The following is an 18217-nucleotide window of genomic DNA, read 5'->3' as shown; positions in this document are numbered from 1 at the left end:
GATCTAGTGTAGGCCTGTGATGGGGAATGCGACCTGTTATTGTTATTCGTCATAAGAGGCTAAACAGGTATGTGAATCGGGTCGGGTAAGAAAGCGGATCGAACAAAAATATGTTAAGGAAAGTTTTATGGTAACCCCTAACCCAACAAAAATAGATTGAGGAAAACTTTATGGTAATCCCTAACCCAACAAAAATAGGTTGAAGAAAATTTTACGGTAACCCCTAACACAATGCTCTTAACCCAATAAGAATAGATTGAGAAAAGTTTTACGGTAACCCCTAACCAATTCTACAATGTGATTTTACCTAATTCACCTTAAATGTATTTTTTTTTTTTTTTTGTAAAATGCTTGAGAATTAATAAGTCTTTGGGTATACAAAATCAATTTGCTCCAATGACCAATATCACTTTTATTTGCACTCCTATTGTAGTTTCATCTAATTATCAAAAATATTTTTCTAAATAGTGATCTTCACTATCAAGCATTTTACACACACAAAAAAAATACATTTAAGGTGAATTAGGTCAAATCACATGGTAGAATTGTCAACAGAATTCCATGAACAAGCAAAATACATTTTGCTCACAACTAAATACCATAAAACGCATGAACCAAACTAAAACTAAAAGAAAAAACAAAGTACAAACAACTCTATATAACTATTCCACCACAATTAAACAACCTATTCAAAAACATCCATTACAACATCCTTAACAACCCCTTTAACACCCTTTGTTTCAACTTTTTCCAAAACAAGATCATCCTCCTCCTTTTCCCCTCCACCACCAGGAGCAGCCCATGTTGAAGAAAATATCACACCATCATGTTGAGCACCAACAACATCCCTCATAATCTCCTCACTCACACCAAATGAAGCTGCAACTTCAGGTCCTAAAATGGTCTTCAGAATTGAAGCAGCACCTGCTAGAAACTGTGGATTGTTCTTCTTTGATGAGGTTGTGAATCCAAAGAACTCCAAGGGTCCATTTCTTGATGCTATTTGACAGAAAGGAAAGTATCTTGGTATATAGAATATGTCTCCTACTTTGATTTCTGTTTCCATTGCATTGCTTCCATTTGGAAATAGTATCTGAACTTTTCCATATCCTTTCAATACTATTGTATACTCTGTTGCCCTTGGATTCACATGAGGTGCCATCATGGATCCCTATCATACAAAGAAACAAAACAATAAGAACATGGTTTGGTTTTGGTTTTAACAAGTAATATATAAACATCTAAGGGCTTGTTTGTTTGCATACCGCAGTTAGATTAACATGAAAAACACCAATGTCAGGTATTTTGAGTGGAGGATAATCATCTCCATCCAATGCACTGCTCCAACCATAAGTGTTTCTGAAATCAGGTTTTCTGCCATAGAGGTTGTAAGAGTCAGGAGAATCAGCTCTGTCTTTGTTCTCTATGTTCTTGTTCTTTTTTCCTAGTACACTTTTCATGAGTTTCCTCCATGACCAATAACTTGTTTGCTTCTCCTCTTCATCTTCTTCTTGGCTTTGTACCAATGTCTTGAGGTGTTGTACTTTTTCTGGTTTCTTCAGTTCAAGGAATTTAGTCCATTGGCTTTCAGAATGAGAATCATCAATAAACACAATTGGTCCATCTTGCTTCTTCTTGAAGATTCTCTGTATCTTTGCTCTTGATTCCTGTAAGTGATAAGAACGTAACACGTAACACGTATCAGACATACTTAAGACACTAACACGTATCAGACATACTCAAGACACTAACAGACATACTCAAGACACTAACACGTATTAGACACAACAACGTATACAACAACAGACATGTATGTATCAGACACAACAGACATGTACTACAAAGATTGCAATGACTTAACTACAACCACAATTTAGATCACTTGATATTGTATTTCATTTGTAACAATAGCTTACATTAAAGGCAGTTTCGAGAATAGCCGGTCCGAATCCGGCAAGAACAGACTGTGGATTATCTCCTCCTCCACCAATATAAAAGGACTGCATGAAGTTGAAGAATGTTAGAAGAACTTAGATAATGTGACTTCTAAGAAGTGAAAGTGAAACTATAGAGATGAATATTTACATATACCTGAAAAGTATCACTATCACCAAAGCTTGTAGAAGAGTCAATGCTGCAAATGACATGAAGTCTCTGGCCTTCACCTATGTTCACTAAATAGAATACAGAACCTGCTGGAATTACATATATGTCCCCTGTCTTCAATCTCCTTTCCTCTAGTTCATCTCCATATATGAATCCCAACTTTGCTACCCCTGCAGAAAAGTTCAAAACCTCACTCTCAATTTCCCAAAAGAGAGAGAGAAAAAAAACATAGTGAAAAAGGTTAGAATCTAATGATACCTCTACGGACAAAAATGATCAAATTGGAGTCAAGATACTGAGGAATGAACAAGGATTTTGGTTCCATATTAATCAAACCAATTTGCATGCTTCTATCCAAAAACTTATCATCGTTGTTTTGCATCACTCTCATTTCTCCTGCATCAGTTTTGGCAACACTCTTGGAGTTTTGCAACAAGAATAATTTGCTTTCTTCATGTTCAGACATTGTCATGGTTACTCCTCCAACAAGGAGGAAGAACAAAAAGGTGGTTATGGCTTTTGCCATGATAGTAACCGTATGTGATGATAGCATTATTACGGTTTGTGATTTGAAGCGGTGATGAAGGTGGTTTATGAAGAGTGTGTGAAGAGAAGAGAACATAGAGTGACACGTGTTGTGCATGTAGAACTTGGGAGGTTTTGGTGGCGATGTAGTTTGTAGACAAGTTGGTTTGTAAGATATGAGAAAACATGTTTCAGTGACACACTCTCACATTTGACATATTCATTCAGTTAATGTTTTTTTTTCTTCTTTTGATCAAAATTTAAACATTGTTATTTAATTGAAACTTGGAAGGATGTGAAATGTGAGTTTAAAAGGATAGATCATTGGGAAATTTTTTAATTTTGTGTTTGAATTAGAAAATTACATTCTTTTCAAGAATTTAGAAATTTAGATAATTGAAAATTTTCATTTTTACATTTTTTTTAAATTTGAACAGAACAGTAGTAAAAATTATTGTTAACTTTTTGGGTCAGTTATATAATATTTTAAAGTTTTAGATTAAATTTAATATTTATATCATAAAAATTAATTTTTGATTCAAAGGAAAAATATAAATCAATTTGCAGTTTTTTGGAAAAAAATAATTGAGTTAAATTCCAATTTTCAAAAAATATAAGTGTCAATTTACAAAATTTGACAAATATTGATAATATAAGCGTCAATTTACAAAATTTGATAAATGATTAATAATTTAATTGAAATATACTGATAGTATAAAAGAATTTTACACCATCAATTAATCCTAGACGTTGGATATTAAAATAAATTTAACTTTTATTTTAAAAATTTATAAAATAATACAAAAGATGATGATAATAAATAATCAATATAAAACCTTTTACACTGATACTATATACTAATTAATCTCATAAATTAAATATCAATTTACAAAATTTTACAAAGTATTAATTTGACATATAAAGAGGATAGAGGTTTCTGACTGGCCATTTTTTTCTACAAAAATACTTTTCATTTTCTTTTAATAAATATTAAAATACAAATTAGGCTAATAAGTTCTATAAATTACCAACTTAACCTTCTAACTTTCTCTCACTTTAAAAATTTAACATAACAATAATAATTTCACTCCTTTAAAAAGTTTATTATACAAATAACAAAATCAAAATTAATAACCGTTTCTATTTTTAACGTGTATTCATTAATAAAATGGATGAAACAAGAGTATCTATTTGAGCACTAATATATATGATAAATATAAAAATATTTAAAATTTCTTATATTTAATGTGAATAAAACATTTTATAAATTTTATTTATTTTATTTTCGTCTAAACAAAAAGCTACGTTACCTTAAAATATTATTACATTCAAACACAAATGAGTCGGTTTTGAAAGAGAATCCAAATCAATAAAAAATATGTATTGATTCAGAAGAAATGTATACGTTTTTTAAATAAAAATCAAACTGAAAAATAATAGATTGATTAGATTGAATTGGTCGAGTTTGTTATGACAATACACAAAACTAATTGAAAAAATAACTAATTTATAATAATTAATTTTTTTCTTTACTAAAATTTAATTAAAGTATCCCACATTTATATATATATATATATATATATATATATATATATATATATATATATATATATATATATATATATATATATATATATATATATATATATATATATATATATATATTATTCTACACATCCCTAATATTAACCTCTACACAGCGTATCTATCATCATATATTCCTCTCATATAATCTGACATACAAATTTCATGCAAAGTATGTTCACATGGTAAACTGTGAATTGTGTTACTGTTTTCAAAAGTATAGACGTATCAGACATTCAACTTTACCATATTGAAGAGGATTTGATGAGTCATATATTAACTTACTGAATTTTTCTCTGATGAGTCATGTCATATATTATAAAGAACATGTAAAGGAAAAAAATATACTGTGTAAAGAAAAATAAAGAAAATCTATTTAGGTTTTTTTAGGGAAACCCCGACTTCATTAAAAGACAAATCAGTAAGAATAGTAAGAATTGCAGCTAACATGAAGCAATTGAAATGGAACATATTTCATACATAGTCTAAAAGTAGTTTTAAAAGAAAACACTATATAATCATAAGAGATAATATTTCATCCAACAATCATCTCTCTTGCAAATACCGTCAATGGCAATGTACGAGTGAGAATTCACGGTCTTTTTTTCCAAATTCAATTATGAATGATTTCTTTGACTTGTGTATGTACATTTCGACTATCTTTAGTCTCAATATTGTCTAATCTTCTTGAGTGTTCACAAAATAAAATATGACTACAGATAGTGTTGGAATGGATGTTAGACTCATAAGTTTCCTCAATCATTATGAAACGCCAATAGAAACACATAAATATGTTAAAGGACACAAAACTCTTTTGAGACATTTTGTCAAACACCAAGACTGCACCCTTAATCCCTAAAAGATAAAAATACATAATACAAAACACATAAACAAAATTAAATAGCACTGTTATAAGAAGTAATTTCATATTGTAGAACAACCATGATGGGTTTTGCGTTGGCCAAAAGATTCCAATAATTCCAATAAGAGATTCCATTGTCATTCTTCAACCTATATAAAATATTATTAGTAAAAGTATTATGGTTTTCCCCATTCTTAATTTTCACTCTTAAAAGATCCTTCCACCATATTGAGTCTCCCCTATTAACCATTCTTCCATCTTCGATAAACATCTTCAGCTCCGGATTATGGTACATATGTCTCAATATCCCCCTCCACAAAGTATCATTTTCCTTCAAAATCCTCCACTTCCATTTAAGTAACAAGACCCTTTTGAAAATCTCAAGGTTTTTTATACCGAGACCCCCTATTCTTTGGGTTTACACACTGACTCTCAATTAACCCAATGGATTGTTCTTCTGACATCAGAGCCACCCCACAAAAAGTTGGTTTGAATCCTTCTGATTTCCTTTAGAACCTTGACCAGAGCTTTATAAAAAGATAAAAACAAATAGGAATTGAATTCAGCACTGCGTTAATCAACACAACCTTCCTTCCCAATGATAAAAATATGACTTTCTAAGCTGCCAATATATTTGTAACAGTGTTGATGACGTCCTTCCACATATGCAATCTTCTTAGACTATCTCCAACTTTCACACCTAAAAATTTGAAAGGGATGTGGTCTTTGCAACAAGACAAAAAGAGACTGGTATATTCATACTCCTCTCACTCAAGTTAATCCCATAAATCTTTCTCTTGAAGTAATTCACCTGTAATCCATACACCATTTTGAAACCTCTTAAAATTGCTTTCATACCCCACAAGTTTTCCGCTCTCCCGTCTCCTATAATAATTGTATCGTCTGCAAATTGAACAATATCAACCAAAACTTCCTCATTAATGTTAAAACTTATAAACTCCCCTATTTCAACAACATTGTTCATCAAACCACTCAGCCCCTCTATCGCCATAACAAACAAGAATAGGGATAAATGGTCTTCTTGCCTCAAACCCCTTCCCACCCTAAAATCTTTTGGTGTGCTTCCATTGACTAAGACAAACATTGAGCTGTTGAAAATGCACATCTTCATCCACATCTAAAGACAAATCCATTTGGCATTCATATAATGTTTCTCTCTTCTTTAAAAAAAACTTTCGAAGTGGCCCATGACTACCATCTTCACTTTGTTCACGCCTTCGAATATATCGCTTGACGAGTCTATAACATTAATATTGATCCTCTTGTACCTGTCCTTAAGAGAATTATAGAAGAATATGGAATTATGATCCCAGTCCCTAAGCCACATTTGTTTTTATTTTTTCCTTAGAATACTTTACTTGTATTCCAAATTTCTTCAGTCACCTTTGCTATCCTGATACGTGTCGTGACTATATATAAAATATAGTCTATCGGGTACTTGACTGCAAGTGCACAGTCCAGTCGTTTTAGTTTTAAAAGATATCGAACCCACAGGGACCGATGGTCAAACTAGTGCTACTAACGTCACTATGTTTAGCTAAGGGAATGATTTATAGAAGTTTGGGTGCAGGAAATTAAATCTAATAGAATTTTTGTTTTAAGAAAGAATTAATAAGAGGAATCAGTATGCAACGCATTAATCTTCAGGGATTCGATAAGTCACCGGTGTATATTTCAAATACCAAATATCTTTCAGTAGAAAATACTTATTTAAAAGACTTTATCTCACACTCCTGTGGTTGTTGATTTGGCCTATAGCTTTAAGTTAGAATGTACGCTCTCGCTGTCCCATTTGAAGTTAAAAATACTTTTTGAAAATAAATAAAGTCTAATTGCTTTTAAAGTGCTCTTGCTGTTTTTAAAATCAATGCCTAGTTTTTACTATCCAGCTCGAGCCTCACGCTCTCGCGATTGTTGGTTCTCACCTTAGTTAATTTCCCACTCTCGTGGAAAAATCGTATTAAATAGCTTATCACTTTTGTGACAAAGTTAATTAAATTCAAATTAAAAACCTCAGCCGAAAAGATTGTTTGAGAAAAGGAGTTTTCACCGGTTATTATTAAATCCCATCCAATTAAGTCGTTACATACCGATACCGGTAGTTTAGTCGGACATATTAAATAGCGCAAACACAGACGAGCATAAACCGATTAACAGTGCAGCAAACATAATTATAATAATAACAGGGTAATAATAATAATAATTTGAATAAAAACCTCGCAATTGAATTAACAAAGTATGGCGAATCTTGGAGTACTTGAGTAGTCCTCCACAGGTCGGTAGGATTCTGCTTCTTCGATACAATTGCTTACTAAATTAAATAAAGTGTAGTAGTTCCCCAGTGTAGGAAACTACTACTTTGGCTAACTGAAAAAACGGAAAGGAAAGGGAAAAACGAGAATTCTAAACGGAATGGTGACTGAATTACTGTAATGAAAACAAAGTTGCTGAAGGAAAATAATACTCAAAAGCTAGAATGTTGTAGAAAAAGTAAAATTGCAGAGAGAATGTAGATGTCCCATTTTTTCCAACCTTCGTCCTTTTTATATCCCTCATAGGTCTTTGGCAGTTGAGATAATTAAGGGTGACTGGTTGAGTGAGGAATCCACGGGGAAATCGTTTTGTTGGAGAAAATTTAGGCACATTTTGAATCCTTTTGCTGACTGCTTCAAGCGCATATTTTGGCCGTGTGACGCTCGTCATGGGCCTGTGACGTTCGTCACAGGCTGGGCATGACGGTCGTCATGCTCCTTGTGACGGTCGTCACATCAACATTTTCTGCATTTCTGGTTTTCCTGCTTTCTCATGTTTCTTCTTCTTTTTCTTCCTTTTCTACATTTTGCTCATTTATGCATGGAGATTGAAATACCTGCAAAAATAACTCGAATATTTGCAGAATAATCAGAATATTAACTAAAGTGGTATGATCTTTGAGTGTAAATCAAGGCAAATATATGATGTATTTTCGCGTTATCAAACTCCCCTAAACTTGAATCTTTGCTTGTCCTCAAGTAAATGAAATTTTGAAACCATAGTTAAACTCGAATACATTTCTAATTCGTATGTGGTTGTTGGGTACTTTGTTAAGATGACAGATACTCAAGTGAAACACTAAAGATACAGTGACGACACAAGCAAAATGCATTAACGTAGACCTCTCCTTTGTACAAGCCAGTTCGAATCATGATATTATAGCTCAACCTAGTGACCCTCATTTCTATTTCACCCGGTTTCATTCTAGCGCAATCACATTAAGCCTTTTGCCTTCGCACGCACTTAGTGAAGTAACCGGTTAGTGACTTTGATCCTTTTCTTAGCATGGGGTCTGGTACACTAGTGTGGTACCCCTTTATATATCCCATTTTTGAAGGTTGTGGGGGATCGAACCGTAGTTCGCCCTACCGAGTCCAGTACCAGGTACCTCTGAACCAACCAGCCGGGTATTTCTGTTCCTTCCTTTTGTATATCTTGCAACCGTTTGTATGGTTCTTTTATCAATTTCATGATAGCAAAAGGTATGAAGGATTTTCTTTAATTCTTAGGCATCAAACACTTATATTCATCGGCTCTTCACGTGGTTTGTGCTTGAGACAGTGCTGACTGCTAGTATAAACTACTAGGGGTTAATTTAGAACGGAGACTTAAGGTATCGGTATAATGGGTATTCAAACTGATCTCACAGAAGTGAGGGATGTAAGGTGTCGGGACGGTATCAATCTTGTTAGATTTTTCTCAGTTTCCTAACAGAACCTCTGTAAGACAACCTATATACTCGTAGGGTATGCATTAAATCTTAAGGAAAAAATTTTGTTATGCCAAATTATGTATGAATGATTGAATGATGGTAATGATTTAATAAGGATAGACAAAAAAAATTATATTGGCTAAAAATAGAAACAAGTAAAGGAAAGATAGGGATTTCCTCCCACATTTCAACAAAGCATTGTCTTCAATGCGACAATATAAAGAAAAAGAAAAGAATCAAGAAGATCTCTACTCGTTGTCACGCTATTGGCCTCTGCGGGCTCTGGCTCTTGCTCGTCCACGCTCACCTCTTCCTCGCTGGGTAGGGTCCAATCCTACATGTTGAGTGTACTCCTGGATGGCATCTACGCGATAAGTCAGGGCACTCATCTGGTCTGAAAGCTCCGTCATCCCTTGGTCGTGCCAGTTTGCATAGTCGTGTTGATCTCGCTGTATCTGCTAGATTGCTTGCATCATTTCCGTCTGGCGTTCTTCTATCCTCTGGTTGTGTCGCAACATCTCAGCGTAGATGTTTTCCATGGTGGAGGGTCTTCGCGCGTTTCTTCGTTGTCCTCGGGAAGATATCTCCGCAACGTACTCAGGGGGTGGTTGTGGGATGCCTCGGTCGAGTTCCTCCTCGACTTCATCTGCTCCATTATCAGGATCTCCTTCATTTGCCTCAGGGGCATCCAGATCAAAAATCCAATTCGCCATATTCTGCGGATCTGTTCGGTTCCTGTTGGGCATGATGATGCTTCAGACTATTTTGTTTCTAACCACAGGATGATACTTCCTGTCGTCTCTGGCCTTGATCAAGTGCGAAGCACGGCAGTAGTCGATGTCGAGGAACTCTGCTGGCAAGTTGGCAAGCCTATCTCCTAGATTCAGGCCTAGTGCTATGGAGGTGATGATTCCCCCAAAATAAAATTCATGGATGCCTCTCATGCAAGCAGCCTGAATGTTGGCTAGTAGGAAAGGAGTGACATTGAACGCGACCGGGGTGAACACACAGTGAAGAAGGAAGAGTTCCTTGGAGTTTACCTTGTAATTGTTGACTCTTCCGAAAACCGTGTGGCCCAGGACTCGGTGGAAATATCTAATAGCCGGGTTGTGAATGTAAGTTGCGTTGAGCGTATCCCAGCTTGTGGCGTTCATGTTTGTCAGGCTGTGCCATACTCCAAATTCTATCTCTGACCATCCGTCAGGGATACAGCAGTGAACTCCTTCTCCATGTCAGAAACCAAGCATTTGTGCTATCTGAGTTTGGTTTAGAGAATACTCGGTGCCGAACATTCTGAATGTGGCGACTCCGGTGAGAAACTGAGTTGCGCCAGGTGGGGTAATGCAGGAGAAGGAACTCAGGAGTTTCAGGGTCATCGCTTCGTAAGTCGGTTGCGCTGTGGTGCAAAGCTGTGTCAAATCGGAGTTTGTCAGCATCCAACCCACGCCTTCCAGAAGTCCCAGCTCCGTCAGACATTCGCTATCAACATACCTCGTTGCTTGGACTGAGCGTTGATAAAATTTGAGGTAGTTGTCTCTTTGGCGTTCGCCGGCTTCTCCATTTCGGAATACGACGGTGGAGAGGTTGGGAGCTGCTCTCTCTTGACGGGCCATTGGTGAGGTTTTGGAAATTGTAGGTGGTAGTGGGAAGGATGGATATCGTGATTTACACGCTTCTCGCTTGAAAAAAGGTAAAGAATTAAATAATAGGGAGAAGAGTGATGTGAGTAGGATGATTGATGAGGAAGAAGAAGGAAGAGTGCATGTATTTATAGGCGTGCTTTCTAGATTTCGTGACGGTCGTCACAGGGGTGTGACAGTCGTCACGCGCAACAGGCATGTAACGGTCGTCTATAACTGTCAGCTAAGCGTAACGGTCATCTTCATGCGTGACGAGCGTGGCAGATCCGTGACGGTCGTCACGTCTGTGAGAAGGGCGTCACACTATATGTGACGGTCGTCACACGCTTATTTGCAGAATTTTCTCATTAATGCAACAGTTTAATACAGTATGATATAATGGCTTAGCAATTGAATTTAAAAGCATAAATAAATAAATATAGAAGCATGGCTAAATTGAAGCATAAATAAATAAATAAATAGCAATGTTATTAGATTAAACGATTGAAATTAAATGTAATATAATAAATAATAACGACAAAAAAAGGAGCAATAAAAACAATAAAATATGCTCCCTCCCCACACAAAACATAGCAGTGTCCTCATTGCTTAGTGTGAGTAGGAGAGATCAGTGGTCAGTGAAGTCAGCCACGACTTTGTCTCAATGCAGCTACGGCCTGGTTCAAATGATCAAACTGCTCGGCGGCTACATCCATTAGGCCCAAGATATCAAGGCGCATGATCTTTATCTCTTCTTTCACAGTTGTGATGTCAGCATGGAAATCATTCATACGGTAAGAAGCATGGCAAGGTTATCAGCATAGGATGGAAGTGCCGGTTCATCTATGTTATAGTAGTTTGGGGGTGTTTCAGGGTCAGATTCATCAACATGGATAGGGTCATTGAAATACTCATAGATAGGCGGTGTCTCAGGAGGTGAAGGTGGATCAATTGGGTGTTCATCTAAATCATAAAGTCTGTTATTGCGGTTATTGTAGCGGTGTATTCGTCGCTATATGATCTATCGATTAAATCATAAGCTATGAGATACATTGAAATTTCGAGTCGCCACCGCACTTTTATTTATCCAAAGGATTGGCTAAAAAGCGAACAAAAGCCTAAGAAGTTTTACACGTAGAAAACTAATAAAAAGATCAGAGAGTCTGGGTAAGGGGTAAATTACGCAATGGGAAGGTGTTAGGCACCCATCACGTCCTAGGTACTCCTAGGGAGCCCTTTTCACACTTGTTGTATAAAGATTGTTATTTGTTATGACATAAAGATTGTGCAAACATGATTGGGATGATGAGAAAAGAATATACATTTTTTATTGGGTTTGAACGGATAAACCCGCTGCCTACGTACCTTCCATCAAAGGTAAGGATCAAAACGCCGTAGTTCGGCTAAAAGATTTCCAAAAGTTGGTGGATTCAGTTTTAAACACAAGCACTGAGGCTTTTCATTATCAATGGGAGAACACTCGACCAAAAACAACATCCACCATGTGAGGATAGCTTCGACGCACTAGAGGGGTTAACCCTGTTTTCAGTACGGAAGTCTTACTGTCGACTCACTAAGGATAGGCAAGGTTTACATCAACCACAATGATAATTGAAACCTATGGCTAATGCATGAAAAGATTAATGGACAAAGCCAAAACAAGTGAGTGAGTGAAGTTAATTGATTGTGATTATGAAAATGGAGTCAAAGTATGATTAAGATTGATTCAAAAGAAGTGTTATGAAATGGAGTTTGAAAAAAGTCAAGGACTTGAGTCCAGGTTTTTAGTTAGAAAACATGAAGATGTTTGCACAACACTTATGTCAAGCTTGAAAGATAAAGTGTGAAAAGGTTTAGGACATAATGAGGATGAATGGATGAATATGGATCGTAAAACTTCTTAGAAGGTTCACTTCTTGAAATCATATAGCGGATGATTCAAGCGTGTCCTTTGGAATAGCAATGGATAATAATAAATAAACAAGCAAGTCAACAAAGGCGGATATCGGATGCCAATCACTGGGCTTGTACCAATCTCCTAAAACAAAACGGGATACCAGAGGCCACTCTATGGACTTACACTAATCTCCACAGACAAAGAAATAAAAGCGGATACCGGATACCAATAGATGGATTTACACCAGTCTCCTAAAACAGAACAGGATATCAGAAGCCACTCAATGGACTTACATTGATCTCCTCAAAAGAAAAACAAAGATGAGAAATGGAAGTTAGCTGCCAATCTGTCTGGACTTAGGTTAACTCCACAGTATGCTCATAGGAAATCCAATGCCACATTGCAGGGACTTACAGTGGATCCTCACATACAAGAACAAAAGCAACAATATGATCACAGGAATGCAAATGCCAACTTGCTGGGACTTATAATTGCAACCTCACATAAACAAACAGAAGCGAAACATGGATGTCAGATGCCAATCTGTCTGGGCTTACTCTAACTTCCACAGTATGGTCCTAGGAAAACAAATGCCAACTTGCAGGGACTTACAGTTGCTTCCTCACATACGATCGAACAAAGTAACAAATGATCACAGGAATGCAAATGCCAACTTGCAGGGACTTACAGTTGCTTCCTCACATACAATCAAATAAATGCATCAGGCAAAGATAAGATGAGTGGCCAAGGTGATGGTCTTATACTCACTTCCATATCATAGGAGCAATGGCCAAGAGATGGTCTTACAATTGTCCTCAATGGGTAAACAACAATGATAGCATGACAAAGACAAATGAGATGATCATGCATTAATGACAATTGATGATGATAAATGCATAACATACAAGCAAGCAAGTGCATATGAAGCAATCAGTCAATCAATGAATATCAAAACAGCACACTCTATAGCCAAACAAAGGGGGCTCACACAAGAGGGTTTGACTATGAAAGTCCACTGTAATAGGTAAGTGTCGCTCTTAACCTTGCCATTGAGAGGCTAAGGTGAAGAAGATGAAAAGGAGATGAGGGGTGTGCCTCATTGCTTCTATCCCTAATCAGGGAGAGCATCAAAGAAAGTGTGGGAGCTCAGAAAGATGGAGCTCTTTCCACATTAGACTCTATTAGATCTTGGGTTTTTTATCTCAATGCTTCAACCATGTAATGGGAGCAATGAGATGACTCACTGAATAGTGGTGGATAGGCTACTTATCCCTACCTTCCACCAATTGCCTTACTTGAAGGACTTTTCCTGCTTGGGACAATTTTAAACACACACAGGCATTGCCTCTTAAGGAGGACTTCAGACAGTTTGCCCGGTCAAATAACAGACCGGGTCTCCAGACTACATGAAGAAGAAGTAATTATACCTCAAAGCAAATGCTAAATAGCAAAGCAAGCAACTAAAGCAACTAAAGTGTACCTGAAAAAGTCAAACTTATCAGTATGCAATTAAACAGTTAAAAGCAAAGGAATGGGATTCACAATCAAAACAGATGATCAACTGTGCAAGGCACAAGACTCAAACACATGAGTCAAACCTACAAAACAAAGGTTAGCATATGGTAAACAATCAAGTTCAAACAAGTTTGAATGATCTTTGAGGCATTGGTGTTTAACCTGAAACAAGAACTCAATTGTAAGCTCAAAAGACCACTAGGACTAGCCTAGGGTCAAAGATGAAAGAAAAAGTCAAAATAGCAAAGAAAAGTCAACCAAAGTCAAAGTCAAACATTCAAGAAGCTATCTCAATTGGATTCACAATCAAACCATGCATCATTATCATTTCATGAACATTTGAAGTCAAAGTAAGGCAAATGCAAGCTCAAAGAAGTCAACAGAATGACTTGCATCAAAAGTCAACTTAAACAATTTCAAAAATCATCAAATAAATCACACTCAATCCTAACATCTAGCATGGCAAGCATGTCAAATTTCATGGCATTTGGATGAGAGGAAGGCAGTCAATTAAAATCAAGAAGTCAACATAATTTCAAGTATGCACAATGAAGGTCAACAAACATGGGTCAACTTCAAAAAATCATATCAAATTGAAAACAGATGAGAAATGAATGAGATTAACACCAATGCAAAGCTTAATATGTCTAGTTATCACATATGAAATTTCATGATCATACAATATGGTATGAGAATTTCACAAAGGATTCGGCAACATGTATCACACAAAGTCAACATTTGACTAGGCAGGGAAGAAAATTCACAATCAAATGGAAAACAGCATGATTAAATCCCAGAAAATTCATACACAAACTAGACATGTAAGAGATCATTCATGCAAAATTTGGAGTCATTTGGATGTAAGGAAGCATGTGAACAAAATTTGGGAAAATGCATATCATTCATGTAGCACCAAATGCAATACCTCACTTCAAAAATTTGTAACTCACAAACCACATATGAGAAATGCATAAACTCTATATGGAAACAAAGGTAAATGAGTCTAGTTTCACCACAAAAAATTTCAGGGGCATTGGATACATCATGAGTATTTCACAAAGGTTTTGGCACAAGGTATCAATTGGGCATACATGTTAAGAAACTAATTACCAATTAAAATCCAGCCAATGAAAAATTAATTAAAAATCATAATCAAATACTAGACATCCATGTGAAGATGATGGAAAAATTTTCATGATTTTTGGATGAAAGATGAAAGAGAAATGAATTTTGGAAGTGGAGTGATCAAATTGAAGCAAGCATGAGCAAATAACATGGAGGAATGAGTCAAAGTGGTCAGCGCATGGCAATTGTGTAATTCCGCGCTTCATTTATCAAAACGACGCGTTTTGGGGGAGAGAACGAAATGTTCTCATTGGCTGTTGCCAATGGAACAGTAGCTCGGCCAATGGAGCTTCAAATTTCTGGGTTTAAAGAAAAACCCTAGGGTTTATGCAGTATGGCTTCATGTAATCAACATCAAACAAACCAAGTTTCGACCAAGCAATCACAACAGCATGGCATTGAAATACATCATGCAACATGAGCAACAACAACAGCCAATCCTCATGCATACATAAAAACATGATTTCTGGAAAAAATACCAGGGTTTCAACAGCAGCAGCATTCATCATCATCATTCAAACATGGAAAATCGATTCACCCAGAAACAGAAAATGAACATGGCAATCGACTCATCACAACAAGCATATGCATGATATAGCATCTATTATCATTAATTTGAACACACCAAAGAGAAATCAACCAAAACAAGTTTGAACATAAACATGTAAACTCAGATTTCTCCATCATAACACCACCATTTTAAATGAAACAAGTTGCATTGAAACCAGCAGACAAAGATCTACTTAAAACATATCATGGCATGGAGAAAGAAGGGATTCGAAAATTTACTTGGTTTTGAAGAAATTCAAGATGCAGTGATGTTAGGCTACTTTGGCTCAAAACAGATGTTCTTTTAGTCTTGAAATGATGGATGATGAAGCTATTTTAACTCCAGAAGGCACGAGCTAGTTTGAATCAATTTCTGCCATTGTTGGTAGCATGAAGAAAACAGAGTGAGAATGAACTTCCAGTTGAGGTTTGATGGCCCAAAGAGCTTCACCAGGTTATCCAAGTGATGAAGGAAACAAAAATGGCTCGTGGTCTTTGAAGCCTTGAGCAGAAAAATTCAAATCGTGGAAGATGCAAGAAGGAGAGTGAGAGTATTTTCTGTTGTGGCTGCTGCGATCCTTTAGGTTTAGATGACAGAAAATACTTTATATATGGTCTGTTAGCATGGCTTAATTAAGTGTTAAACTTGGTTAACTTAAAATGAACCATCTTGCATTTTGCTAAATTGGAAAATATGGAAATGGAGGGTGTGAAATCTGCACGGATTTGGGCTTTAAACAGGCTGTAATCAGACCTTTGTTTCTGCTGTTTTAGGTCTGTACATGAAATGCTACACATTGCTTTCCCTTATGAAGCCTTTTGCAAAAACTACCAATTTACACATATGGAAATGGAGGGTGCATGCTGTACACGAATGGGCCTTTGGACAGGCTGCCAATGACTTATACAAATGCTGTTTTATGTTGCTTAATGAATTGCTAGCCTTTGCTTTCACTTATGAATCCATTTGCCAAAATTTCAAGTTATGCACCTTGGTCCAAAATGATGGTATGATGATGGCATGAGCATGATTTTAGGCTTGGAGCAAATTGCAAATACCATATGAAGCAAATCCCAATTGGCCAAAGTGAGAAAAAGTCAAAGAATCAAAAAGTCAATGGTTGGTCAAACTTGATTTTTAAATGAAATAGGTCAAAAATGCCATTTTTAATGGTAGGGTTTTGGAGGATGAAATTTATATTTTTGGAAAGAGGAGGAAAAATGTGGTTTGTAGGAAAAAACCCCACCAAATTTGGCCTTATGGTTTGAGAGATATGGCCTTTTGAAGTTCAAAAATTTGTGAAAATGATTTGATCATATCTTGACAACCACACATGGGATTTGGGAGTTCTTGGACTTTTTGAAAATGGGAGAACAAGATATTCAACTTTCATGTTGGGAAAAAATTCATTTGAAGCTTGTATCATGATGTAAGTTGAGGATCAAGAAGTTTCCATTTTTGGCAGTTGAAATTACAAGTCCACTTTCTATTTCTGGAAATTTTCTGTTTGACTTGATTTTCTTCCATGATGAGGTTTGACATGATAGATGAGACTTATATAAGCATGAATGAGCTCCTTCAAATCAATTCTATCCATAAAATCTCTGATTAAATCCACAGTTGACCAAGTTTGACTTTTCTAGGGTTTTGGATGACTGGACCTCTTCTGATGAATTCCAAACCCTAATTCCTTGAGAACTTGACTTCAAATGATGTCCCAAAATGTATGAACTCTTGATTATTGATCATGGTGCCCAAATTCTGCAAGAATGGCCACCATCCATTGCTTTGACTGACTGTTGACTGTCTTTGACCTAATTGCTGATGATTGCTTCAACTGCAAGCAACAAGGTTAGACTGACAATATTTTGTACTTTTGGAATGATAAACATATGAAAAGCAAGAACATACAAATGCAAAGTATGCTTGGTGATCAAGAAACAACACTCACAAAGCAATCCACCCACTAGGAGGGGAACTAGGGCATGCAATGATCCTTGAGGCCATGATGTGATATGATATGGGCCATGAGGGATCTTAGGGCCCAAAATTGGGGTCTTACAGATGCCCCTATTTAAGGTCATTCTAGCCGGAGAAGTGAAGTTTAGAAATCTTCATCTCGACGCGGTAGAATGGGCTTAAATAACAGTAATGAGACAAATTTTGGTCCCTAAGAGACCTCATGATGCAAATGTATGCATGCAAAAGACACAAACTCTGTGGGGAATATGATTCACACAGAAGAAAAGACGATCCATCGGAGTAGTACACTCACCAGGAACAGAGACTCTGACAAGACTCTAATTGGGGATAATAAAAGAAAAAGAAATGTGTGAACAAGACACGACTCTAAACTGGGGAAAAACAAAACTGTCATAACGTGAACAAGACACGACTCTGATTAGAAGAACAGAAAACAGACAGGAGAACTCACTGGGGAGTGAAGGACTCATACTGGGGAACAGATTTCCAAAGGAAAATAAATCCATTGGAGAGACACAAGCTGACTCCTGAGGAGAAGCAAAAGAAAACTCCACTGGGGAAGTAGCAAGCAAAATGAGGTGTTACCGGGCAAGGGTAACAAACTCAGGAAGGAACACCAAGGATACCGGGTTGTAGGTATGTAACAGGTGACCGACCAAAGACGTGAATTGGTGTGTGTTCCAAA

General features: G+C 36.3%; 1 protein-coding gene across 1 annotated transcript; it reads right to left on the bottom strand.

Annotated features, from left to right (window-relative positions):
• Positions 1 to 511: 511 nt before the first annotated feature.
• Positions 512 to 2797, bottom strand: LOC127106287 (vicilin-like seed storage protein At2g28490). Its single transcript, XM_051043591.1, has 5 exons — positions 2365 to 2797; positions 2092 to 2276; positions 1917 to 2000; positions 1266 to 1667; positions 512 to 1171 (listed from the first exon to the last, which is right to left on the bottom strand). Exons 1-5 carry the CDS (start codon positions 2747 to 2749, stop codon positions 686 to 688), a joined length of 1542 nt encoding a protein of 513 aa, XP_050899548.1. The 5' UTR covers positions 2750 to 2797; the 3' UTR covers positions 512 to 685.
• Positions 2798 to 18217: the final 15420 nt, after the last annotated feature.

This window comes from Lathyrus oleraceus, chromosome 7, assembly GCF_024323335.1.
Source record: "Lathyrus oleraceus cultivar Zhongwan6 chromosome 7, CAAS_Psat_ZW6_1.0, whole genome shotgun sequence".
Classification (NCBI taxonomy): domain Eukaryota; kingdom Viridiplantae; phylum Streptophyta; class Magnoliopsida; order Fabales; family Fabaceae; genus Lathyrus; species Lathyrus oleraceus.
This window is presented reverse-complemented; position numbering and strand designations above follow the sequence as displayed.